This window comes from Ostrinia nubilalis, chromosome 27, assembly GCF_963855985.1.
Source record: "Ostrinia nubilalis chromosome 27, ilOstNubi1.1, whole genome shotgun sequence".
NCBI classification, from domain to species: domain Eukaryota; kingdom Metazoa; phylum Arthropoda; class Insecta; order Lepidoptera; family Crambidae; genus Ostrinia; species Ostrinia nubilalis.
The window spans coordinates 1,815,044-1,840,835 of NC_087114.1; the positions used below are offsets into that span (position 1 = coordinate 1,815,044).

The window sequence follows — 25,792 nt, forward strand, 5'->3', positions numbered from 1 at the left end:
TTTGACACCGTCACCATGACGTTTTGTTTTTTTTTGTTCCGAAAGCTAGTGGTTGCTTTTTTTGTGTAATGGAACGTAAAACGGGTTTTTATAGTCTATCCAATATAGCTTGATTAGAATGACAGCTTCAAACGAATGTGACTAGTGCTGGGTATGTTTCGTACGGTTCACATAGATGTATCGATAAAATTTCGAAAAAATTATATAAAAAAATGCACCCAATTTTTCTTCATATCTTTATTCATAAAAATGACAATTAAAATTTATATTTAAAGACAGTAAAATTTAAAATGTATGTCAAGGGTGTACTACCTAAGTCGTAGTCATCATCATCAGTGTTCTTCAGTGGATTTTTCCTCTCGCTAGAGTGGTGGACATCTCTTCTAGAGCGACAATCAATCACCGGTAATTTTTTGGGTATTCATAGCTATGAATACCCAAAAAATTACCTTTGATTGATTTCCGATGTTTGCTTATTTAAGAATGAAATGTTTTTTGGTTTTTAACAGTGAACATTTAGAAAAACGTATAACTTGACTTAAATATGTAAAAAAATTAGTTTTAATTTTAATATGACATTTTTCGATATGTCCCATCACTAACATTTTTGTAACTCGAGATAACCTTGTAGAGACGTCGTAAATAATCTAGCTTGATTTTTATGTTTTCGAATTACTACTTATTGGTGTAATTTAACGCTGCATTTACACGAAATTAACATTTTTATTGGAAGCACTGTCGTCGAAAATATTGTTTGTAGGTCAGACGTGAATTATTTCACGTCCGCCAATATTTAGCTCTCATTGATCGCTGCTACAAAGTTATGTCGTTACTTTTGATGGGAGTTCCGTTCGCGAGTGTCAGTGGCTACACGTGTTTCTGGAATTCTAGCGTATTTTTTTGTAATTTCACTGTTCATTTTTACAGAAATCCAATCCTAAGCTCAATTATCAATAAAACAACGGTGGTGGTAATTTAACTTGATCTTTCCTTGGTAAGTACCTAGCAGAATGGAGGTGATTCCTCCCGATCCGCCTGATCCTCCAGATCAGGCCGCCGCTATGGAGCTTTCCCCGCCTTTATTTTCCCAAACGGCGACCAAACGCCGTCTTGTAGACACGGTAGTTGATACCGAGCCGGCCAAGAGGACGAATACAGATGGATCAATTACTCAAAATAGCCAATTGATGTACACTCACCCCTCACTTGTAATAGCCCCAAAAACATATAGTGACGAAGACAAAGGACCTTTCTTAGTTCACGTTTCCCATGTAGAATCGGAACCCTCTTCTCCAGCCTACATTCAACCCATGAGGTTTGGTAAATTTTTAGTAACCAATAAAATTCAAGGCATCATCTTGGACGGCGTCACGAAAATCGGCAGAAACAAGATTTCTGTACAATTCATTTCAGCCAGTGCAGCAAATAACTTCCTGAACAACGAAATTCTGCCCATGTATAAATATGTTGCTTCCATCCCCACTTATAATGTGACCCGCATGGGCCTCATTAGGAACATTCCAACTGACTGGTCAATGGAGGAACTAGCAGAATCTTTAACAACCCCCGACGGTTGTGGTATACTTTTAAAGGCTCGTCGGCTAAACAGAAAACTGGTTAGGGAGGATAATCAAACATCGTGGGTCCCCACACAATCAGTGGTAGTGACATTCAAGGGACAAGTCCTGCCACAAAGAGTCTTCTGCTGCCATAATTCAATTCCGGTCGAGACATACCAATTGCCGACAATCCAATGCCTCAATTGCTGTCGTTTTGGACACATCAAGACGCAATGTAGGTCTAAACCTAGGTGCTATCGTTGCTCCCAACCACACACGGCAGAGGAATGTAATACCACAGAAGCCAAAGCCACCTGCATCAATTGTTTAGGTCCCCACTTTGCAACAAACAAATCATGCCCTGAGCATTCTCGCCAAAAGGCTATTAAGGTAACAATGTCTCAGGATAACATCTCATACTCCCAGGCCTCCTCTCAGTTTCCTCCTGTCCGCACATCATATGCGGACATTACAAAATCACCATCCTCCCATCAAACCAGCAGCTACGCTTCTCAACCTTCCCAACCTCACTCCTCACGCCCCAACCAAACCGTCTCATACCGAAAGACCATTCCCCGAACATCCCGCCCTCATGCACCGTTAGATAAGGGTTACGACAAGCAGGCACACCAGGCCATAATTGGCAATTGTGCCTCCTCCCTACCTAATGGTTGTGCCTTGAACGGTGACTCTTCTCCTTCCCTGGGAGAAGATAACCTTTTGCAGATGGTTCTATCTCTCATCATCCATATTGTTTCTGGTCGTAATACCGCCATACCGCCCAACGTTGCGCAAATGCTTTCCCAAATCTCACAGTTAAACTACAATAATAATGGACAAGGAGGTGGTTCAGTGGAACTGCCAAAGTATTAGACGCAAAAAACATGATTTAACTTATCTTATCAATAAATATTCACCATCAGTCCTAGCTATCTCGGAGACGTGGCTGGTTCCTGGTTCACATTTCCGTGTATCGGGATATGCATGCCTCCGGGATGATAGGAATGATGGCTACGCGGGAAGTGCCTTACTTGTAAGACGCTTCCTTCCTTATAATCAACTCCCCCTTCCTTCGCATAGCCAAGACATTAATGTCGTGGCTATGCGAATATTTGATATCTCCCTTTTATCTGTTTACATTCCCCGACCTAACGCTTCCTCCATCAATGAATTGCGCTCTGCTATTCTATCTGTTCCTCCTCCCGTTATCATCTTAGGTGACCTAAATGCGCACCACGTTTTATGGGGCTCCTACCATTCCGACTCTCCAGGTTCATTGCTCCTAGACCTTTTGGATGAACTAGACCTTTGTATTTTGAACAATGGCTGTCCAACAAGAAGATGTGCCCCTACACAAAATCCAGCGTCTGCTGTTGATGTGTCATTCTGTTCACCAAATTTGACTTCACTCTGTTCTTGGAAAGTTTTAAACAGCACGCTCGGTAGTGATCATTTCCCCATTTTAGTATCTTTGCCTAACAATAACCCCCCAATAAATCGACCACCTCCCCTCTTAAAATATAATTTAAATAAAGCTGACTGGCTTGCCTATCATGCATCAGTCAACGAAAAATTAAAGAATTTACCTTCTGTAAATAATGTTAATTCCCTTTCAGTATACTGTGATTTTGTGAACACATTAAAAATATCAGCAGATGATCACATACCTTTGAAAAATCCGTCTCGGAAAATATCACCTCCTTGGTGGGATTCTGAATGTACAGCCAGTGTCCAAAAACGAAAGGAATCTGAAAAAAGGTACAACCGTTCAATGACCATGGAGAATTACATCCTTTACCAAAAAATTGCTGCACAAACTAGAAAGTTTTTAGCTAAAAAAAAAAAGAAGGGATGGATCAGTTTTTGTGAGAGTATGTCTCCAAGGACCCCTTCCTCAATTGTCTGGAAACAAATCAAAAGATACCGCACTTCCTTAATCCCTATAAATGCCCCGTCAAACAACCCTACAGCTTGGCTAGATGATTTTGCAGACAAACTGGCCCCTCCTTTTGTTCCTTTTATGGATAATCTTCCTTCAACAAGTTGTTTTCTCCCCCAATCAAATAATCTAGATGGTCCCTTTTCCTTAGAAGAACTTTTATCAGCTCTTGACGGCTTAAAAGATTCATCTCCTGGAGCAGATGGAATCCCTTATTCTTTTATTATTAAATCCCCGGCTAGTGCTAAACTTGTCTTTCTTAATTTATTAAATTCGTTTTTTGATCAAGGTACTCTACCGGAAGCTTGGAAACAACAAATTGTAATCCCCATTCCCAAACCAGGAAAAGAACCTTTAGATCATAATTCTTATCGTCCCATAGCCCTTTCTTCCGTGCTCCTTAAAATAATGGAACACATGCTTAAAAATCGTTTGGAATGGTTCTTGGAATCAAATAATATTTTGGCGAAATCCCAATTTGGCTTCCGCAAAGGTTATAGTACTCTAGACAGTTTAAGTATTTTAACGACGGATATTCGCGTAGCTTTTAAAAACAAGGAGTACCTCGTTGGGGTCTTCTTAGACATTGCCTCTGCGTACGATAATGTGTTACTCCCAATACTCAGGCAAAAATTGCTCTATCTGAGTATCCCGGAGAAACTGGTTCGTCTCATCTGCAACACATTGATGTCAAGATCAATAGCAGTGAGATACCAAGACTCTCTAGTTCCCCGTTTTGTCTGGAAAGGGCTTCCGCAAGGATCCGTACTCAGCCCTCTACTTTACAGCATTTACACATACGACCTTAGTAGAACTGTAGAATCTTTTTGCAGCATCCTTCAGTACGCAGATGACATTGCCCTCTATTATTCATCCAAATCTATATCCGAAGCAAGTTCGCGCCTAAACACTGCTCTGGAATATCTCAATGCCTGGATGACAAACCATGGATTATCCATTTCAGTCCCAAAATGTAGTTGCGTCACCTTCACCCGTAAACGTAATACACCAGAGGTAGATATAACACTGAACGGTGATAGCGTTCCTTGTAACAACCAAGTGAAGTTCCTAGGCATAATTTTAGACTCCCGGTTGTCTGGCATCCCTCATTTCAATTACATCCTTGGTAAGGCCGAAAAGGGGCTAAATATCCTCCGGGCCCTTTCAGGCACCTGGTGGGGTGCCCATCCATACTCACAGAAATTACTTTACAACGCTATTGTCCGCAGCCACTTCGATTATGCCTCATTTCTTTTGGACCCCTGTAATAAAGCTGCTCTCGAAAAACTTAATAAAACTCAGTCGAAGTGTCTACGCATTATACTGGGAGCAATGAAATCTTCGCCTATTAATGCTCTGCAAATTGAATGTGTGGAACCTCCCCTATATTTGCGTAGACAATACCTAAGCGACCGGTTTTACGTAAAAACTTCTCAAAATTCCAATCACCCTCTGCATGAAAAACTGGCTCTCCTCTCTTCACTGAGTAGCTCTGACTCCTCTCAGAGTTCACCTTGTGTTTTGTTGAGTTACAGGAAATTTACCCGCCTCCCTACTCCAATTGAGAAAATTCCATTGAATCCTCTTTTCAGCAATAGCTATGATTCCCTTCTTTTCACTCCCTCAATAATCCTCAACTTTGGCATATCTAAGGACTCGTGCTCAGCTGGTCAGGAATTCATTAATATTGTCTCTGAGCACTGGCAAGGTTGGTTAAAAATTTACACTGATGCCTCCAAGCTGGATGAAGGTGGATGCACTGGCGCAGCAGTCTGGATACCTGCATACAGAATAGCACTAAGCTTTAAGTGTCCTCCAGTTACATCAGTCTTCACAGGAGAATCAGTCGCTATTCTAGAAGCTATTCGTTACTCTATCTCACACCGTCTTAATAACACCTTGATCTTTACTGATTCTCTGAGCTGCCTCCAATCTATTTTAGCCAATCCATTTAAATCCAAAACTAAATTCCCCATCGTTTTCAAAATTAGAGAAGCCCTTTTTGAGTGTAAACAGCTCGGTTTAAATGTCACTTTAGCCTGGATCCCAAGTCACCGAGGTATCCCTGGCAATGAAACTGTAGATTCATGTGCTAAAAACGCTATATCCACAGGTTCACTGGATCACTACAGATTATTTGCTCATGATGTCTCTTCGCTCCCACGTAAACACCTGTTCAAGTCGTGGAATACTCACTGGGTTAACTCCAAGAGATACGTAGGCAGATATTATGCTGATATCCAACAGGATATTCCCTCAAGACCCTGGTTTTTCAAGCACCGCCACTTACCAAAAAGAACAGTGTCCATTATCTGTCGCCTGCGTATAGGACACGCGTGCACCCCTGTACACCTCGCAAAAATGCGGATCAAGGATAGCTCCATATGCGAATGCGGCTTGGATGAAGGAACAGCTAATCACATCTTTTTCAACTGCCCCAAAATTGACCATTCGTTGTATGACTTCCTTCCCAAAAAATTCCCTTTTCCAACTAACCTTAAATGTGTCCTTAACTTTACTAATCCCCATACTTTGAAATCTCTAGTTAAATTCATTAACATCAATAAAATTAATTTGTAACCTTTTGTAACAAGCAAGAGTTGGCAGTAAACTTTTTCCAAACTAAACCTCCCCATTTGTGTTCACTCGTATGTATTATTTTTATGTATTGTGTTGTCTTATTTGTGATGTCTCTTTGTTTTAGGTATTTTGCTTAGCATACCTTTGAATTTAAATTTCTCAAATACCTACATTGTGTAAAAGCTGCGCACGTGATATTGGCGGAACAGTGTGCCTTGTGGCGAAAATACACAAGTTCATCGCCATTAAAAGAAGAAGAAGAAGAAGAAGTACTTTTGATGGCAGCTGTCATTCTAATCAAGCTATATTGGATAGACTATAGAACATTTTTTTTAAATCACTTTAATAATTTATCCGAAAGAATCCTCAATTAATAAGTATTTACTTGATTTGGAAGTCAAATTATATCAAATCGTGTTTATTAAAGTAAAATAAGATATTATAACTTCTCAATTTATTAGAAACGCTTTCCGCTATAATCGGAACGTTTTGTGTTTACGCCATAGATTAAAAACCATAGCTTATATTGCGTTTTGTTTATGGTTTTATACGGGCTTAGAGCAGAAAGTGATTTATGCAGGATTTAATAATTAGTTAATAGAAATCAAAGACTAATGTACTGCACAATTATTTAATACAACACAAACTTTTATGCGAGTGTATACCATCAGCTACAAAACACCGAGATACAATAAAGATATTTGTTGCTTACAATCTGTGAGATCAATTCTCCTCAATAATAATAACTATTATTAATTTAGCTAATTAATAATGTGTTACAATACCAAACCATCAGACCAGCTTTTCTAAAATCTCCACATTATTATCCAACTTTGTATTTAACTGTATTCATGTTAATACATTCAACAATAATAACTATAAACTACTTTAAATATTGTAGGTATGTAGTAGTAAAATGGAAACGTCGTAACTACCGTATACATATAAATCAAAAAGGTTGGACACACGTACAGAATATCATATTATTATTCTTATTTAGGTATAGACTTAGGGGGCTAGGCACTAAGGTTTCTTTCTAATATCATTTCAGTACCTATTAGTTAAGTAAGTACTTACCTAAGTAACTCAAAAATAATATCAGGTATTTTACGTATAAATAATTCTAGTAAGTTTTATTATTTATATTGTAGAAAAATATAAAAAAAATATAGAAACTCATAAAAGATCGAGGATAAATGGCTTTAAAATAAAAAAGGAATACATTTTTAAAATTTTACCACCAGTATTTACTGTCCTTATTAATTTAATAGTACAAAACACTCAGTACGAAACTAATATACCTAATAAGGTATAATAAATGTTATATTATGTAGGAGCTACAAGTATTTACATCCCTACTGTAGGTATTTTGAAGTATTTTAAATTTTATTAGGTACTTACAAGTACGATTGTTGATCAGCGAACTAAAATACTTGATATTCAGTCTAAAATGATAAGTGTATCTAAGATGAAATCGAAAATACCAAAGGGTATGTAAGTAAGTACCATCCTAGACTGCATCTCACATAACATCAGGTGCGATTGCGGTCAATACCTGCCTTGTTCTGTATTAAAAAAAACTAAATTTTATATTTTTATTCCTTTAAATTGACAAAGTGATTTTTAAAGTTACAAAATATCTTCTCAATTTCGTGACATTTTCGCGCGATTGTTTTGGCATGGAAAACGAGAGATTGTGTGCTAAGTTTAAGAATAATAATCTATTCCAACTTTATCCATTCTGTAGCAAAACATTTTAGAAAAAAAATCAGGATTGGATTTTTCGATGTAAATTACATACAATAAGCCACTAAAGTTTACATTTTGTGGGCTTAATACATTAATAGGTATAGGCAGCTAGTATCTAAATACTAAACATGAATTTTATTATAGATTGACTTGAAACAATATACAGTAGATACGAGTAAATATTAGTCATGTAAAAATACTCTTTCGATACCTACATTACCATAGTTTTAAAGTTTCATAATCATTGACACATCTTATAGGTCGCAGAACGAGAGCTGAGGCTAAGTCTTATTCACACTGAAGTATCAATTAAATTCAGAATACACAAATCAGTCAAAATACGCAAAAAATCGTTCCATCCACGAAGACGCGCCCCACTATTCTTCCACTAATGTTTGAGTGTTATCGGTACACGCTAAATTATCCATGAGTGCACACGCACACTACAATAATGCCGCTCGGATTGCTCGGATCAAACTCCCGCACCCCGCGCGACCGAGACCAAAAATAGTGGAGCGCGTCTTCGTGGATGAAACGATCTATACATACATATATAAATCTTTGCTTGTGTTGATCGCCTCAACTCTTGCTGCGCGACCTATACCTATTTTAAAGCCTGGTTTCCACCAAAGCGGAGCGGAGATGAGACGAGCGGAGAGGAGTCTAGAGGAGAGACGTGCGCCTAGACGAGAGATCTCCGCTTCGCAGTCAAATTCTATAGAAAAATTAGTCAGCCCGACACGTCATCTCCTCTCGTCTCCGCTCCTTTTCACTTCGGTGGAAACGGGGCCTAAGATACTACACCATTCCAAATTATTTCCTACTAAAAATGATTCGAAGTTAAAGTAGGCAATAGTTAATTAACTATTTATAATTAAAATACATATTATTATACAAGTACCTAACTAAATTACGATTGACACTGAAAGCTTGCTAGAATAATAAAATTATGATAAAATATCAATCACAATAATTGGAAATAATGACATCAAAATAAACGAAATCGTATACCTACTTACCGGTTTGAATTTTACTGTATTAAAAACGTATTTTGAAAATGCAATTTAATTGTTCAGATCACTAGGTACGTAAGTATAAATTAAATCTCTTTTAATATTTAATATTACTTCTACAAAAGTGTATAAGTATACATATATTATAACATACACATTACATTAGTGTTTTATATACAAGGTTTTTAGAAACATACAAAGTTAGCTCCTAAACATTGTGTAATTCCATACAAATTACTAATTGTTACATAATGCTTGTGTATTCTAATACAAATAGGTAGTGTAGGTAAATGTTATTTTTAAATGGTAAATACAAGTGACTCAAAAATCAGGGACAAGTCACGGCATAAAAAATGTACAGTCCCCACGGTCAATAGAAAATTTACTCCTTTTATAAATTTGGAAGAAAAAGAAACGTGGTAGTATAGACAACATCATAACAAATAATACATATACTGTGCTAAGGTACGAAACACACAATTTTACATACTACAACTCCTATGTCAAAAACATAACCCTCCTTCTGGCGTCGGGTAAAAATACATACCTACTCAACGACAGACAGACTCTTAATATTTAGGCCAAGTTTTAAAAACCTTTTTGTATTAGTTCAGTAGGTACGGCTAGCACAAAAAACTTTCGAGTTGTTTGCGTAATCGAATCGCCATCAAAAGATTTAGTACGGAAACTACAACAGCACTTTGTGAACGTGTCGTAAAGTGAACTTAGTATGAGAAATGGTTGCACGAAACTCATTTTGAGAATCAAAATTGACACGTTATCGTTAAATTCGAAGGTTGAGTATCGAATTTTGTCGAATACGCAAACGATTCGAAGTTCGAAGTTAAGGTTCGACTTCCTTCCGTTGCAAAGCGGATGACAGGTGACAAACAAAGGTTTAATAGGTAATAAACCTTTATGAAAAAAATATGCACCACGGACAATAAATTGACTATATTATAGTAGTGCACTATTTTAGAAGTAAATAAAAAATACATTTTTATGGGCATCAGATTAGCAGACTAGTACGTGCAATCCTCTAGCATACCATCCAAACAATTGATATATTCTTCTCAAACTTCAACGAATCCCCCCTCCAAACTACCCCTTTCTATAAACGCCCTTTTGACCATAATTCTTTACATAGGTACTCGAAATTTCCCCAACAATAGCCTTTATTTAGTCCAGTCTTTAGCCAAAAGCTCACTCTTCAACAATTTGACAGAATTAAGTGAATAGAAGGTGAAGGTGTCGGACTGGCCGACTGGATATCCGAGGAATGCCGCCCGCTCGACTATGTAGTCTGGTCTGCGAGCACGTAGAATTTTGTCCAATGACCCCTAGCGACTGTGCGACGGGCGCCCGCAGTGAGTGTGCGAGCGCGACAGCAACATAATTACGCGCGAGCGATAGGGATGGGTAGCTTGGGGTCATTGAACGAAATTCTACCCAAAATTCTACATGCTCACAGACCGGGCTTTAGACTATTTGACATCACCAATCAATTGACGTACTTTTAAAACTGTCAAAAGGAGACCCCCCATAGATTATGGCAATGCAGCTGCAGGGTCTAATATTCTTTCCAGAAATGAAAAAACAAACAGTCAACATCAACAAGCATCAGTCTTCGCTCACTGCACACTGCATCCCACGCTGATCGCGCTGAAAAGCGGCGCCGCCCCCAACCCTCCATCACCATCGGTGACCCCGGCGAGGTACTTGGCCCTAGTGCAGTCCCCACAAGCGCAGCTGTCGGTCAGCGTGCAGAGGCCCCGTGCCGTGGCGATGGCCTCCCATTTAATCTGCTCATCCACGGTCCCGCTTCTGCTGAGGAGATTCTGGAAGAGAAAAGTAAGTTAAAAGCAAACCCACCAAGAAAGGAGTTTGATTTTTAAGTCTGCTAAGAGATGGCGCTGTGTGCACGCTAGCTCGCGCTATCGTTATTTTTTGCATTTGTAAATTTATGCCTATTCGTCATACATTTAGAGTAGGCGCACACCGTTGATTTTTACTTGATCGATAGTTGTGTCCGATTTCAAATTGTATGAAGAATCGGCCAAATCGAATCGGCGTAGTGTGCGCACTCTCATACATGTCCATACTGATCAAAAGCCCGACTAAACTATCGGCCGACGAAAAATCAACGGTGTGCGCCTACTCTTAATGTCATTTTTTGACGCGCTCACTAGTCCCTCGGGACGCAGAGTGAGTGCTCTGTATCGTTAATATGCATCTTCAGGTAAAATATGCTACGATTACTGCTGAGGATTACTTTAATATGCAAATGCATTTGCAAATGCATATAATCCGGTCCCTGCACATAGGTCAGTGCTAACAGACTAGAATAGCGCTGGGCGCCAGACTTCATTTATAATGTAAAGCTAACCTCAGACATAATATGATAGCAGTCTAGTTCAAAAGATGATTAGGTTCTAAAATTCAGCCAGTAGTTTAGAAACATTTTCCCTATATGTGACAGGGTTATTTTGCAAACAGTTTCCAAAGGACAAATTGCAACTTCCATAGAAAGTTACCCCACGTCCGACAGCTGAGAAAAATATCTCAAAAGATAGATAAAAATGAGTATTAATAAATTGCATACCTCCAATTTTCATACTTACTGGCTATTAATTAGAAATTGCTCCAAATGTTAATACGTACTACTCTAACGTCCATAAAAATGAAACCAATTCGGGCGTGTTCGATCGACAATAACGCCCGTATTCACAAATGTTGCTTAAGTGAAGCAGCAAATCGACGCACAGCGTTGAAAAGAGCTCTGTGATTGGTTCGTGTGCTACCCTGTGCGTCCACGCGCACTGTGAGTGACACCTCATAGTAATATTTGTGAATACTACCCGTTCGCGCTAAGTTTGCCGGTCCGTGGAATGCGCGTCCCCTCCCCCAACCGCGATTAAACGCAATTAGTTAGTGATTAAACGCAATTAATGTGTCTTGTATTACGCAAACACACAATTCTTATCAATATTAATAAATAAAAAATATTTTAAATACTTAACTATACTTTGCTAAAGTTATAGACGTTTCCCTTCGAGTGACGTCATATAGCCTGCGGCAAACTTAAAGCGAACGGACAGTACGGTCGTAAGATCTTGTGGTTTGTTTACTGCAATACTACAAATATGCTACGGGTTCGCTCGTCGCAAAATACAAACAAAGAGTTCCATTCTTACCTTTGGTGGTACGGAACCCCAAAAAGGTTTCAAAATAACACAGAAGACGGCACAAAATAAAGTCTGTCAAAATCGAAATCTAATCTAAACTTAATAAATAAAGGTGAAGAGTTTGTTTGTTTGAACGCACTAATCTCGGGAACTACTGGTCCGATTTGAAAAATTCTTATTGCGTAGGATGGGCATTAGGCTATATAACATCACCATATGTATAGCCAATAGGGGTAAAGTAGTAAAGAAAAATATTGCTAATACGGGAAATATTATTCCTATTTCAACGCGTACGAAGTCGCGGGCACAGCTGGAAAGTTAATGAAATTATAATAATTTAATTAACATATCTGCACAGCAAATCCAATATAATCAGACTTAATCTGGCATTTGCTAATACGATAATCTAGGTTTTTCTATCGTAATTAAAATTGTAATAATTTTATGTTTTGGACCAAATGATTTTTTTTATTTCTTTCTAATTACATATTATGGTGTATTCATATACCTACATATGTATACATATAGCTATGTGACGCGTCTTATAAAGAAGCTCAAAGTTGCACAGCGTGCAATGGAAAGGGCTATCCTCGGCGTTTCTTTACGAGATTAAATCAGAAATGAGGAGATCCGTAAACGAATAGTTCGTTTACGTCGCTGACATAGCCCGACGGATTAGCAAGCTGAAGTGGCACATAGTACGCAGAACTGAAGGCCGATGGGGCAGCATGGTTCTGGAGTGGACCGACGACCTCATAAAGGTAGCAGGAAGGCGCTGGATGGGTGTACGACATTAATTAAAGACCTTGATATTGTTTCGAACAAACTGAGAAAGTATTATGTATTATTGAAAGAAGTCACTCCGTATGGGTAAAAAGTGTACATTTTATTTATTTTCGAATAAAACACTTTTAATATCATTTTTATTACATCAGTTTGCGATCAAATACCGAAGGTATTTGTTCTGCATAAAAAAAACTATCACAAGATTAGGTAGGTACTCTATAGAAAAATAGCTACTTATGTAACACTAGCTTTCCACCCGCGGCTTCGCCCGCGTGGAATTTTGTCTGTCACAGAAAAACATTATAGCGCGCGTCCCTGTTTCAAAAACCGGGATAAAAACTATCCTATGTCCTTTCCCGGGTCTCAAACTATCTCTATGCTAAATTTCATCAAAATTGGTTCAGTGGTTTAGGCGTGAAAGCGAGACAGGCAGACAGACAGACAGAGTTACTTTCGCATTTTTAATATTAGTATAGATATAGATAGTGTAGATGACATGCGCGGGTTGTATGAGATCACGGAAGGTCCACGCATGGACCGGTACATAATGTATATTGATTAACTTTTACATATTAAGGTCTAGTGTTACAAGTCCTTCGTTGGTGGACTCGGATGTAATACACGATTACACCCACATCCGAAAATCTTCAACTTTTTGACACGTCCGAAAATCCATTTCATTGAAATTTCATGAATTTTTAGAGCAGATGCAGGGTCTCTTGCCGCTTTAATGGTACGTTGCTCACGACAGTCGACGAAGTATTTGCCCGTGACGTCACTAACTTCAGGGGAAACTGCCAAATAGATGCTGGTCTGGGCCGCTTCCCACGGCGTCTTCAAGATCGGCCTCACAATCGGCGCAATGTACTTAAACAGAGGCATCCTCGACACCACGTCAGTCTCAACCGATCCTGGGTGCAGGCAATTGACCGTGACGCCATATTCTTTCAAATTCTTCGCTAATTCGACAGTCGTTAACATGGTGTACAGCTTAGAAGTGCTGTAAACTTTATGTGCGTTATACTTCTTGCTGTCAAAGTTAAGATCCTCAAGGTCGAAGGCAGCCGAGGTGTGAGCTACAGATGACACGTTGACTACTCGACTCGGCGCGCTGGATTTCAGCAAAGGCGTCAAGAGAAAGGTCAACAAGAATGGACCGAAGTGGTTTGCCTGCATGTCTACCAGCAAATCATCATCAGTGAGCTGGTATCCAGCGCCGAACACTTCAGCGTTATTGATGAGAACGTCCAGGCGGTTTTCGTTCTTCGCGAGATACGTTGTAAACTCCTCGACGGATGTAAAAGAAGCCAAGTTTAGTGGTTTGAAATACACTTCCTTGTTGCCTGTTTCTTTTTTAATCTTATATACTGCTGTTTTCCCTCTTTCCACGTTTCTGCATCCTATAATTACTCTCGCGCCTCGGCTGGCCAAATCCTTTGCTGTCTCGAATCCTATACCTTGGCTACCACCGGTCACTACCACCACTTTTCCAACTAAATGTTTACTACATTTGTTTATGCCACAGGTTAGCTTACAATATAACACTACGGAAATATACACGCTGATTATAAGTAAGGTTATTAGTAAAAACATTGTCGATTCAATCAAACGAGTCGACAGTGGATACGTCTTGATTAAAATGAAGCATTTATCTTTAAATTCGTTTAAGTTATCAGCTGATAATGACTCAACGCTTGTTATCGGTAAAGGACGTAGAGGCAGGTGTGTAAAAACTTGAACTGAGATTTTCGATGGTTATTAATTTGTATAATAAAAAAGTTAGACGGTTAGCTAAACTTTTAGTGGGTTCTATATTGGCTCACATAAAATTCTAAATCCTATTCTTTGTCTTACTACCGATTTGTGTTCATAATAATCTCTCTTCATAATTTTATTTTTCATACTTTTTTTATTCATACATTTTTATTACTACCATCGGAGCTCATAACAGTTAGTAATCATAATTTTTTTATCAATACTGTTACTACCAAGAACCATTTAAAATACATAATTTTTATTTTCAGATCTTTTTTCTTCATATCATTCATTGATCATATTGTTTTAATTAATAATGTTGTTACTAAGAACATACTTCAACTCATAATGTTGTTGTTCAGAATAATTTACTTTATAACAGACATACTCGTATCTTTAAAAAAATCATATATAATTTAATAGAGTAGAGAAGCATGCAGAGCATGCAGCATGAAAGCAAGCATGCAGCATGCATTGGTATCTCCTCGTCTCCGGCGCTGCGGGATGTGCAGCCCTTCCGCCCTTGCGTAACGAGGCTCAGGCACCCACGCTTGCTTCCGCAGCTTCGGCTTTTTGGATCGCCATCGGCGCCTTCGGCGCCTCGGCGACCAGCCTCAGCCGCTCCAGCTCGCCCGGGCGCCTGAGCCTCGTTACAGCGGGCGAGGGCTGCCCTCCCTCCGCGCCTCCGGCTTTTAAATTACACTCTAGGGGTAGGGCAGACAAGACTACGTGGAGTCGGTTTTGCAGCGATTCGTTTCTGTCACGTTAGTTTTGTGGCACAAAATATTGCCTGTTTTGGACCATTTCAAATTAATTTAATGTTAAAATACGATTTAATACGAATATAGACATCATGATTTTCAATAATATGGATAAATACAGTTATGAGTAATAAATTTATGAAAACAAATATTACGATACATCACATTTATGAATATTATAGTTATTTATTCGAATGATTATGAGTTTCAATCATTAGTACAGAAAAATATATGAAAACAAATATTAGTAAAAACTAAGTGTATGATTAGTGATATTATGAATATCAATGATTATGTTTTTAAATATGTAGGTTTTAAATTTTTTATGAAGAATGATCATTATGGTTTCAAATTGTATGAGAAATATTTTCGGACCTCCAATGATAGGAATTGAAAAGTTATGTAAGAAAATGCGCTACCCTTTTAGTGATGTTTGTATTCATACAGCGTCAGCGTAGCGAGTGAGAGGGGAGCCGACCGTAAGAGAGGGACAGAAGAAAGGAGAAGGGAGATGCGACAAGAAACAGAGGGAGACCGGAGATGCAATAGAGAGAGACGGAAAATGGAAGAGAAATAGGACAAAAGAGAGGGACATGGGAGATGAAAGTGAGAAAATCGAGATGGAAGAGAGAAAGAAAGGTGATGGAAGACATCCGGTAGACTGACGATCTCGAAAGACTTCCTAAGAGTAGGAAACAGGAGTTCGAAGAGAGAGAGAGAGAGAGGAAGTGGACGAAAAAGAGAGAGAAACGGAATAGAGGGAGCCGAAAACTTTGCCATAAGGAAAGAGCTCATACAAACAGTCTTTTACGAGATGGAAGATACGAAGAAAGGTGATGGAAGACATCCTTGAAGACTGGAGGCGGCAAGAGAGACATGGAGAGAGCGAGAGAGGAAATGGACAAAATGGAAAGAGGGAAACGAGACGAAAGAGAGGGAGACGAAAACTTTGTCACAAGGGAAGAGCCCGTACGAATACTACGAATAGTCTTGTACGTTCGTTCGTTTCAGCCGAATGACGTCCACTGCTGGACAGAGGCCTCCCCCAAAGATTTCCACAAAGACGTGGTCACTTACTATGTGCCTCATAAGAAGGCTCAAGGCCAATCAAAGGGCAATGGAGCGTGCTATGCTCGGAGTTTCCCTGCGTGATTGAATCAGAAATGAGGATATATATCCACAGGAAAACTAAGTGGTCTTGTTACCAAAAAAATATTATTTCTTTAGCTATCTTGTCCTAAGCCTTACCTCCATAACCTCGACGTTGGTAGCCTGCCACATATCCTGATCGCGTAGCAGCTTCTCCTTATACTTATTTCTCTTCGGCTTCTTCAGGGTTCCACAATAAACTGATAGGTCCTCGCTAGCAGTCAGCGACGTGTCATCAAACTGCAGGGAATTCACGTCGTACGACGTGGAAGCGTTGTCCAGGTCTTGTTCTAGGGCTAAAGTGGACTCCAGGTCGGCGTAAAGCTGGAGCTGATCGAAATAATCGTCGTCCAGGTGTGAGGAGCAGGTCGCGTCCATTGACGCTGCGTTCTTTAGCGGGTGGTAGTTCATCTGGGAATAAAAGGGATATTATGGTCTTGTGCTTAACTCAGTCAGTAGGTAATAAATCTGAAGATCTGAAGTGTAGTTGACGTTTGATGTCACAACAACATCATCTCGTGCCGCTCCCTTATCTCAAGCATACATAGGAACAGATAGCGAAGAACGACTTTGTTTTATACTAACTATGTAGTGATTATGACGAACCTAATGAAGTATGAAATTGGAACAGCAGTGTGCAAACTGCACGAGTACCTAAATGAAAAAAACTGTGCTTACATTGGCATCTTCAATTTGGCTAAAATCACTCCCTCGTCGAATTGGAGAAGAGTGGTCCGAGTAAATCTGAAAATAAATTAACAGTGAATGCATGTTTTACAAGTTCAGTCTATCTTAATGTATAGAGCTGTCATCAAGATAAAATTTACCTGCCCATAGACAAATTCAAATAGTTTATTCAGTACATAGGCCTTTTCCAGGGCACGTATGCACGTTCCAAATATAGCTTGCCCTACCACCACTTCGGGACAACATATGGGCTGGTGCTGAGAAGAAGTGGCGGAAGAAACTACGTCACCTTTGTCACTGACACTTTATGGATGCTGTGCTTAAGTATTTGCGAAGTTGGGTGATCTGCAGATGGTCCTAGCAGCAGCATATAGACCTGCCTTCTCAACATCATATTGCATTACGGGACTATTCCCACCTCTGGTTCACACCGCAACTCCCGTGTAGCCAAGATCTACAGCTTGACCGCCAATAACCCAACCAGTGAAGGTCAAGTTTGTCCCGGAAAGTTAAACTGTCCTTGGACACGCAATAAAAAACTGGGTATGCTCATGCACCTGATGATGAATAACTGCATCTACCCTATAACTACAAAAACTTACGTCGTCATCATCACTGTCGATGTTAAGGGCTGATATATCTGCCGGAGACAGCTCCTCGCCGGTGCCATAGCTTGTGGAGGGAATGGGAGAGCTCGGTGCCATATCTGTGGACAAATCAATAGTTTAGAACCACACCACACATGCTACGGTTTCTATTCCCACCTCTCGTTCTCACAGCTGCAACTCCTGTGTAGCCAGGATCTACAGCTTGACTGCCAATAACCCAACCAGTGAAGGCCAAGTTTGTCCCGGGGGAAAGTCGAACTGTCATTGGACCCGCAACGAATTTAATTAGACGAAACTAGTAGGAGTTCGAAGTTACACCACATGCTACTTTTAGCATCGACGATCGGCGATTTAGTCGCTTTTTAGAAGCTGAATGCTGCGACCACACATTAAACAGCACGCTTAAAAACCCTAACGCCCGTATTCACAAACATTACTATGAGGTCTCACAGTGCGCGTGGACGCACAGGGTGACATACGAACCAATCACAGAGCTCTATTCAACGCTGTGCGTTTGATTTGCAGCTTGCAAGCTTCGTTTGTGAATACGGACATAAACGCGGCGATTGAGTCGCTTTTCAGAACCTCGACGCAGCGACAGCAGTCGCTAAAACCGCGTCCGAACGCAAGATAGTTAGGTACAGTCCCAAAATCGTCGATCGCCGATACTAAAAGTCAAAGTCAAAGATTGGCCTTTAGGGCGCTTAAATACACGTCCCAAACAGGTTGCCTTACCACCACTTCGGGACAACATTATGGGCTGGTGTTGAGAACAAATGGCGGAAGATGTCAAAAGTGCTATCAAGACGTCCACTGCTGGACATAGGCCTCCCCCAACGATTTCCACAATGGCCGTCCTATGGCTGAAATGATGATGATGATTATTTAATGTCTTACCATGCTCCGAGCTGTGAAGGAGATTCTCAGTCGAGGGCTGCTCTTGCTCACGGCTCCGTGCTTTGAAGAGACCAAACTTCACGGGCGCCATGACAGTTGCAACGGGATCTGTCAAAAACAAAGATTAATGGACTTCTTGGCGGGAAAGTGAAGCTCCTTGTTTAGCCTAGGCACAGACCACCGACTTTTAGTTGGCCGATAGATAGTTGGGGCCGATTCTAATTTGTATGAAGAATCGGCCGATACCAAATCGGTGTAATGTGCGCACTTTCACTTTCATACATCTCCATTCTGATTAACAGCCCGACTCAACTATCGGCCAACTAAGTCCGTGGTTTACGCCTAGGCTTAGTTAGCATTTTTGTATGCTACTTAGTATCGGCGATCGGCGATTTAGCTGCTTTTTTAGAAGCGGAATGCAGCGACACATTCTACACCACACACTTATAAACGCCAAACACGGCGATTGAGTCACTTTTTGGAACGTACTTTTCAAACGTAGGTGCTCAGACGGGATTTTGCAAAATTCAATCCCTAAGATTGTAAAACGGGATCCACGCGTACGAAGTCGCGGGCGGCCGCTAGTACTCCATGCATGTTCTTTGATATTGGCTTGCTAATTAAGGGCCACTCGAAATAAACTTGAGATGACGTCATCAGTTTAATCTTCAAAGGGTTTATTAATAGCCTTATCGTCTCCCAAGATCTCTCATTAAGAAAGACAATACACAACTAAAGAACTCCTTGAGGTCGGGGAAGTTTTACCTATCTTGTTTTGGGGAGCGGGATTATTATGGCAGAAAATACGTGGGTGACTTGATGTTTATTTATAAAATTAACGTATTTAGTATGCTGGCTTTTAAAGAGATGTTTTTGTTGGTAGAGCGCGCTAATCTCAGGAACTATACTGGGCCGATTTTAAATCTGTAGTAGACGAGGCGAAGAAAATCGGCAAGACTTGGAGCGAGATCAAACGCGAAGCTCAAGACCGAACGCGATGGAGGACTGTTGTGGACGCCCTCTGCCCCATCTAGGGGACATAGGACCTTTAAGACTAGTCACCTATGTTTACTAATTTAGAGATTAGAACTTTATGTCATACTAAGATGAATAAAAAGTACCAGGGCAACATAACATATCATAGATGCTTCAAGGAATAGTTTAGATGCGCATCATTAGGTGCGCCTCAAATGTCTTATGGGCCAGAAAATAGGTAGGGGAGACTGAGGTGAGTTGTAACAGAGGAGAGTTGTGATATTGTCGATTTATGGAACTTATTAAATCTAGCCTTAATCTCCCCTAAGTGACGTTGCAGAATCGAACTAAATATACATATTTGAATCACACGAAACACTTTTAGACTAATCGACTAACCTTTTATGGCCGAATAAAAAGCGTTGAAAGAAATAAGACTCAGAATAATAAATCATATTTCGCTACCTGTTGATATTTATGAGAAGCCAAAACCTAATTTGATAGTAACTTGATATCAAGAGGCTTTCATTATTGTTGAAGCGAGAATGTGTTTTTTCTTAAGATTTACCCTAAATGACTAAGAAATCAAAAATACGCAAGAAATTACGTTACAAATTCCGAAATCATTTAACATATTGAATCTTAATATTTTTCGTAGCCATTACATTTTATCAAATGAGAATATAAAATACAGGGTGTCCCAAAAACAATGGATAACCCTGTAACCATCGATAGGCCTCGCCATGATCTCCCTAACGTCCATTTTTGACCCCAGTAAAAATATCACCGTTTTCAAGATTTTTAAGTTTTTGTGCATTTTTAGAAAATTGCCACCTGCGATTACTTTTTCTCATGCCATTTCTACAAATGAGGATACTTTTCAATCTAGTTTTTTTCCTTATCACAAGGGATAGTTGGGCTATCAAAAGAAAAGATCAAAGTTCAACAAACTAGTTTGAAAGTATGAAAATTTTAAGAAATTGCAGAAGAGAAGGAAAAATTAATTCATTGTCTTGCACTTTTGATCAGCCATCGTGTAAAAAAAATGTAGGAAGACCATCGTGCCCATTACCTTAAAAACTTCCTTGGTTAATTGAGATTCTAAAAAGGTATCACAAGCCCATGTATTCTGTATTATTTTTCTCTTATGGCTACTTGAATAGCAACTAGTATGAAAACTGCAAAAATGAGTTTTTCTCGTAATAGTTAAACTAGGACTGCATAGTCGCATTAAATACAAATGGATAATTTTTAGCGTAGGAATTTAAATAAAGCAACATTTTATCATCATCATCATCATCATTTCAGCCGTAGGACGTCCACTGTTGAACATAGGCCTGTACCCTAATGATTTTCATAATGACCGCTTGGTAGCGGCCTGCATACAGCACCTTCCTGCTTATCTTTATGAGGTCGTCGGTCCACTTTGTAGGTGGACGTCCTACGATGCGCTCTCCGGTACGTAGCCTCCACTTGAATCCTGCTGCCTCAGTTCTGCGAACTACTGTGCCTTGCCCTTTGCCACTTCAGCTTGCTGATCCGTCGGGCTATGTCAGCGACTTTAGTTCGTTTACAGGTCTCCTAATTTCTGATACGGTTTTGTAAAGAAACCCGATCATAGCCCCTTCCATAGCACGCTGTGCAAAAAATCCACGTTTCCGAGCCGTGTATCATCAGGGGCATCTGTCTATAGGCACATTTATAAGGTGTAAAACAAAAATTAAGTAATCACAAAAACGCAGAACGGACGGCCAATGGGGCAACAGGGTTCAAGTGGAGGCTACGTACCGGAAAGCGCATCGTAGGACGTCCACCTACAAAGTGGACCGACGACCTCATAAAGGTAAGCAGGAAGGTGCTGGATGCAGGCCGCTAACAAGCGGTCATTATGAAAATCATTGGGGTACAGGCCTATGTTCAGCAGCTGTGGACGTCCTATGGCTGAAATGATGATGATGATAAAATTTTGCTTTATTAAAATTCCTACGCTAAAAGTTATCCATTTGTATTTAATGCCACTATGCAGTCCTAGTTTAACTATTACGAGAAAAACTCATTTTTGCAGTTTTCATACTAGTTGCTATTCAAGTAGCCATAAGATAAAAATAATACAGAATACATAAGCTTGTGATACCTTTTCAGAATCTCAATTAACCAAGGAAGTTTTTAAGGTAATGGGCACGATGGTCTTCCTAAATTTTTTTTACACGATGGCTGATCAAAAGTGCAAGACAATGAATTAATTTTTCCTTCTTCTCTGCAATTTCTTAAAATTTTCATACTTTTAAACTAGTTTGTTGAATTTTAATCTTTTCTTTTGATAGCCCAACTATCCCTTGTGATAAGGAAAAAAACTAGATTGAAAAGTATCCTCATTTGTAGAAATGGCATGAGAAAAAGTAATCGCAGGTGGCAATTTTCTAAAAATGCACAAAAACTTAAAAATCTTGAAAACGGTGATAATTTTACTGGGGTCAAAATTGGACGTTAGGGAGACCATGGCGAGGCCTATCGATGGTTACAGGGTTATCCATTGTTTTTGGGACACCCTGTATAAAATACACGTTTAGAGAATCGTAATCAATAAAACTAATTATGCTACAATAAAATAGTATATGCAAGTCATTGAAGTTGCTACATATTTTCAACAACAATATTACTTAACTCTACCGTTAGAGTTAAGTATCAAAAAAGAAACAATAAAACAAAAACAAATAATACAAAATGTCCACGAGCTGCATTTGTTTCGTATAAAAACAAACAAGACAAAGCAAGTAACAACGTCTCTTGGTTTTGGTTTTACCTACAGTTATTTCGCTAGAGCTTACAATAGGTACATAGGTAATTCTTAATTACTTAACATAATTAATTATTATACCCACTTACCTAACTAGTAGGAAGATTTTCGTATCACTTTTATGTACACATCAAACCAGAGATACGTATCAATTAATATTGGGATTGTATACTACAAATATACAGAAAAACACCCAAAAATCACTATCTCTATACAGAAGAGTAAAAATTACACTGCAATAGAAAACTTCGATACAAAATAGTAGGATTCTGTGATATTTATTTGGTAAAATATAGGATTTTGTGTAAAAAGCGAGTCTCATGGATTTGCGCGAAGCACTGAAAAAGGTGCTTTTCAGGGGGCACGGAGAGTGATATTTTGGGGCTGTTACTGAAGGAATAGGTACAATTCACTTAGTATTTTCTAGAATACCACAAACCGTTGTAGAATTGTCCATTCATAAAATTAAAAGTACCTTAATGAAAAAGGGCTAATTACAGGGTGTCCCAGAATGGGTGAATCAAACTGATAGGGGAGGTAGCTCTACTAATGTACTATCCCAAAAAAATATGAAAAAAAAATAAAGCGCATAAGAAAACAAAAAAAAAAATTTTTTTTAAATAGTGATAATAAATCAGCTTTACCTAAGTATCTGGCTATAATTGCTGCGTTTGGAGTTTATTTGTAATTTTTTCTTACAAATTTGTACATGATCGCTTCGTTTATCTGTAAACAAACTTTTGAAAATAATGACTAGATTTCGAGTTTAGAGCACTTTATTTCAAACACTGTAAACCATAGTACCTATTCGCTTCAGTGTTTTTTAATTTAACTTTCATAACTTGTACTTAACATACGAGTATACCATGTTATATTGAATTTTCAACTAATAATTTCAATTAATTTTGTGCAAGTTATCATCGCTACCCAATTTTTGGTTCCAAAATGGTAGCAAGGCGAGCATATCTACGTAATAAGTGCCCCTAAAGGAACTGTAGGCAAAAAAACCGAAAAATATTTAGGTAGGTACCCATATCGTCACTTTTCATCAAGTCAGATGCAGGCTAAGAGCTCTGTCATCGTGTAACTTAATAAAACTTAAGTTACTTATTTACTTTAATTTTTCCACTGAAAACTACCTGTAGCTATTTTTATTTTCACGTGATACAAAATCACAGTTCCAACTCGACATCAAAAAGTACCCGCCGCCATTTTGTGCCCAACATCGCAGTTGCGCGCGCATTTTGTTTATAATCCATTTAGATTCGATTTTAAGGGTTATCCGAGCTATTGAACGTACAATGTAAATAAAACCGTATTTATAAGAGAGTTAAGTTGGAAATGGAAGGGTTTCTTTTGGGAAATAAGGCATGAAATAGTATAACGTTTTTATTTAACTACACTTCATTCAATAAAATAAAGGAAATAATCATTCCAAAGCAAGTAATAGACTCGTACTAATGCGAAAATATGTCGCAATACACAGTGATATGATGCAATTTATCGAAGAAAGACACTTATTTTTCTAACTGGCTAGATCGAAGAAAAGAAAAGCTATTTTGCTGAAATAATGCATTAAATTTATTAGTATAATTGAAAGAAAGAAAGAAAGAAAAATCTTTATTTGACAACTTAATATGTAGTAAAAAATAAACATTAATATAATTTTAGATCACAAGTAAACATCAAAAGGAGAAAGAAAAAAGGAAAAAATTATAATAAAGTTGTCAAAAAGGCCACAGTAATAATTGCTCCAGGTTTCTTTTTAAATACAGCCTTAAATCCATAAATTAATATAACTCACTCAAAAGATGGACCTACGACCTCATAAAGGTAGCAGGAAGGCGCTGGATGCAGGCCGCTACCTACCGGGCGATGTGGAAATTATTGGGGGAGGCCTATATTCAGCAGTGGTCGTCCTGTGGCTGAAATGATGATGATGATGAATATTATTGCAGGAATAAAAAACACAATTTTTGTTCGGTACATTTCATGATAAAAAGCTTTTCATACTACGGCGTATCGCGCTACGTACTACGGTCTACGGATGATGTAGCAAGTTCGTAGCGACTCTGTGGCGATCTCGTAGCTTCGTAGTATGTAGACCTTCGCGTAGCAACGGAAGACTTGAACGTTTTATGCCCGTTTTCACCATCAATCCCTAATTTTTAAGTGACCCTTATGGTAACAAATAACAGGAATTTTGTTTACATAGGGGTCACTTATAAATTAGGGATTGATGGTGAAAACGGTCGTTAATCGTGTTTATGGATTTATTTTACTATTTTTTACAACAATTGTAAATAATTGTAAGAAATTCTCTTCCAGACTACCTATCTAGAGGATAGTTGTTAAATTAGGCTGGGTTGCAACAACTTACTTTAACTTTGACAAATGTTAAAAATCTGTCAAACTCCATACAAAAAACACTGGTTATCGTTATAGTTACGGTCAAAGTTAGGTGGTGCAACTCAGCCTTAGTGTTCGAAAAGGAAAAGGTATCAGCAGGTAGCGATTTTCGATCCCTAGCGACAGCTATAGTCTGCTGGTCTGCGCGCGAGCGATAAGGATGGGTAGCTTGGGGTCATTGGACAAAATTCTACGTGCTCACAGACCGGGCTTTAGCTGTTGTTTCAAATATTTAATCATCATCATCATCATTTCAGTCACAAGACTTCCACTGATTTTCAGATTGACTGGTTGGTAGCTGCCTGCATCCAGCGTCTTCCTGCTACATTTATTAGGTCGTCTGTCCACCTTGTGGATGATCAAATATAATGGAATATTAATATCATGGTCCGCGAATGTTAAATATCGTTTTTAATTGACAAGAATGCGTGGATTTTACCTGCCTAGCTCGCACTTATTGCGTGTCATGTAAACTATAAATTACTGTATTGGATTGAAAAAAAAGGCTGACAAAGGAGACTGAGTTTTTTCCGCCACTTCTCTCAGCACCAACCCATATGTTGTCCCGAAGTGGTGGTAGGGCGAGCTATATTAGTTATGTATAAGTGCCCTGGAAAGGGCCTATGTACTGAATAAACTATTTGAATTTGAATTTAAGTATCTATTTCTATGCTTTTCCCTTTCTCTTGTTATCGTGGTTTTAAGGGGATGAGCCAATTAACGAGTAACAAACTGCCAAGCAAATGAAGCGTAAGTATTGCCCTATATTTAAGTAAATTACATGTAATCAATAAGTATGCAAAGCATTTTTGTGTTCCGGCAATTAGAGGTAAGATAGCCGTTCCTCCGTGGTTGAGGATTCCGGGTGAAGCTCGCTTCCACCTTCGGCCTTATCATCACTTACCATCAGGTGAGATACAGGCCAAGAGCTTCCTCGTTGTGG

The 25,792-nt window shown here is 38.9% G+C and overlaps 2 protein-coding genes across 2 annotated transcripts; both read right to left on the bottom strand.

Annotated features, from left to right (window-relative positions):
- Positions 1-9,412: 9,412 nt before the first annotated feature.
- Positions 9,413-18,525, bottom strand: LOC135084741 (uncharacterized). The gene is made up of 5 exons (XM_063979479.1): positions 18,507-18,525; positions 17,766-17,869; positions 17,155-17,220; positions 16,576-16,887; positions 9,413-10,678 (listed from the first exon to the last, which is right to left on the bottom strand). The coding sequence occupies exons 1-5, from the start codon at positions 18,523-18,525 to the stop codon at positions 10,472-10,474; spliced, it is 708 nt and encodes a 235-aa protein (XP_063835549.1). The 3' UTR covers positions 9,413-10,471.
- On the bottom strand, positions 12,887-14,445 carry LOC135085079 (retinol dehydrogenase 12-like). The gene has a single exon (XM_063979855.1). It carries the CDS (start codon positions 14,402-14,404, stop codon positions 13,397-13,399), a length of 1,008 nt encoding a protein of 335 aa, XP_063835925.1. The 5' UTR covers positions 14,405-14,445; the 3' UTR covers positions 12,887-13,396.
- Positions 18,526-25,792: the final 7,267 nt, after the last annotated feature.

Bases quoted from the DNA above. Each gene is read 5' to 3' on its own strand.
- LOC135085079 (XM_063979855.1), bottom strand. From the start codon at position 14,404: ATGTTTTTACTAATAACCTTACTTATAATCAGCGTGTATATTTCCGTA.
- LOC135084741 (XM_063979479.1), bottom strand. The intron at 17,221-17,765 runs GTAAGTTTTTGT...ATTTATTTTCAG, and splicing joins TCGACAGTGATGATGACGAC to ATTTACTCGGACCACTCTTC. The intron at 10,679-16,575 runs GTAAGGCTTAGG...TTTCTCTTCCAG, and splicing joins CCAACGTCGAGGTTATGGAG to AATCTCCTCAGCAGAAGCGG.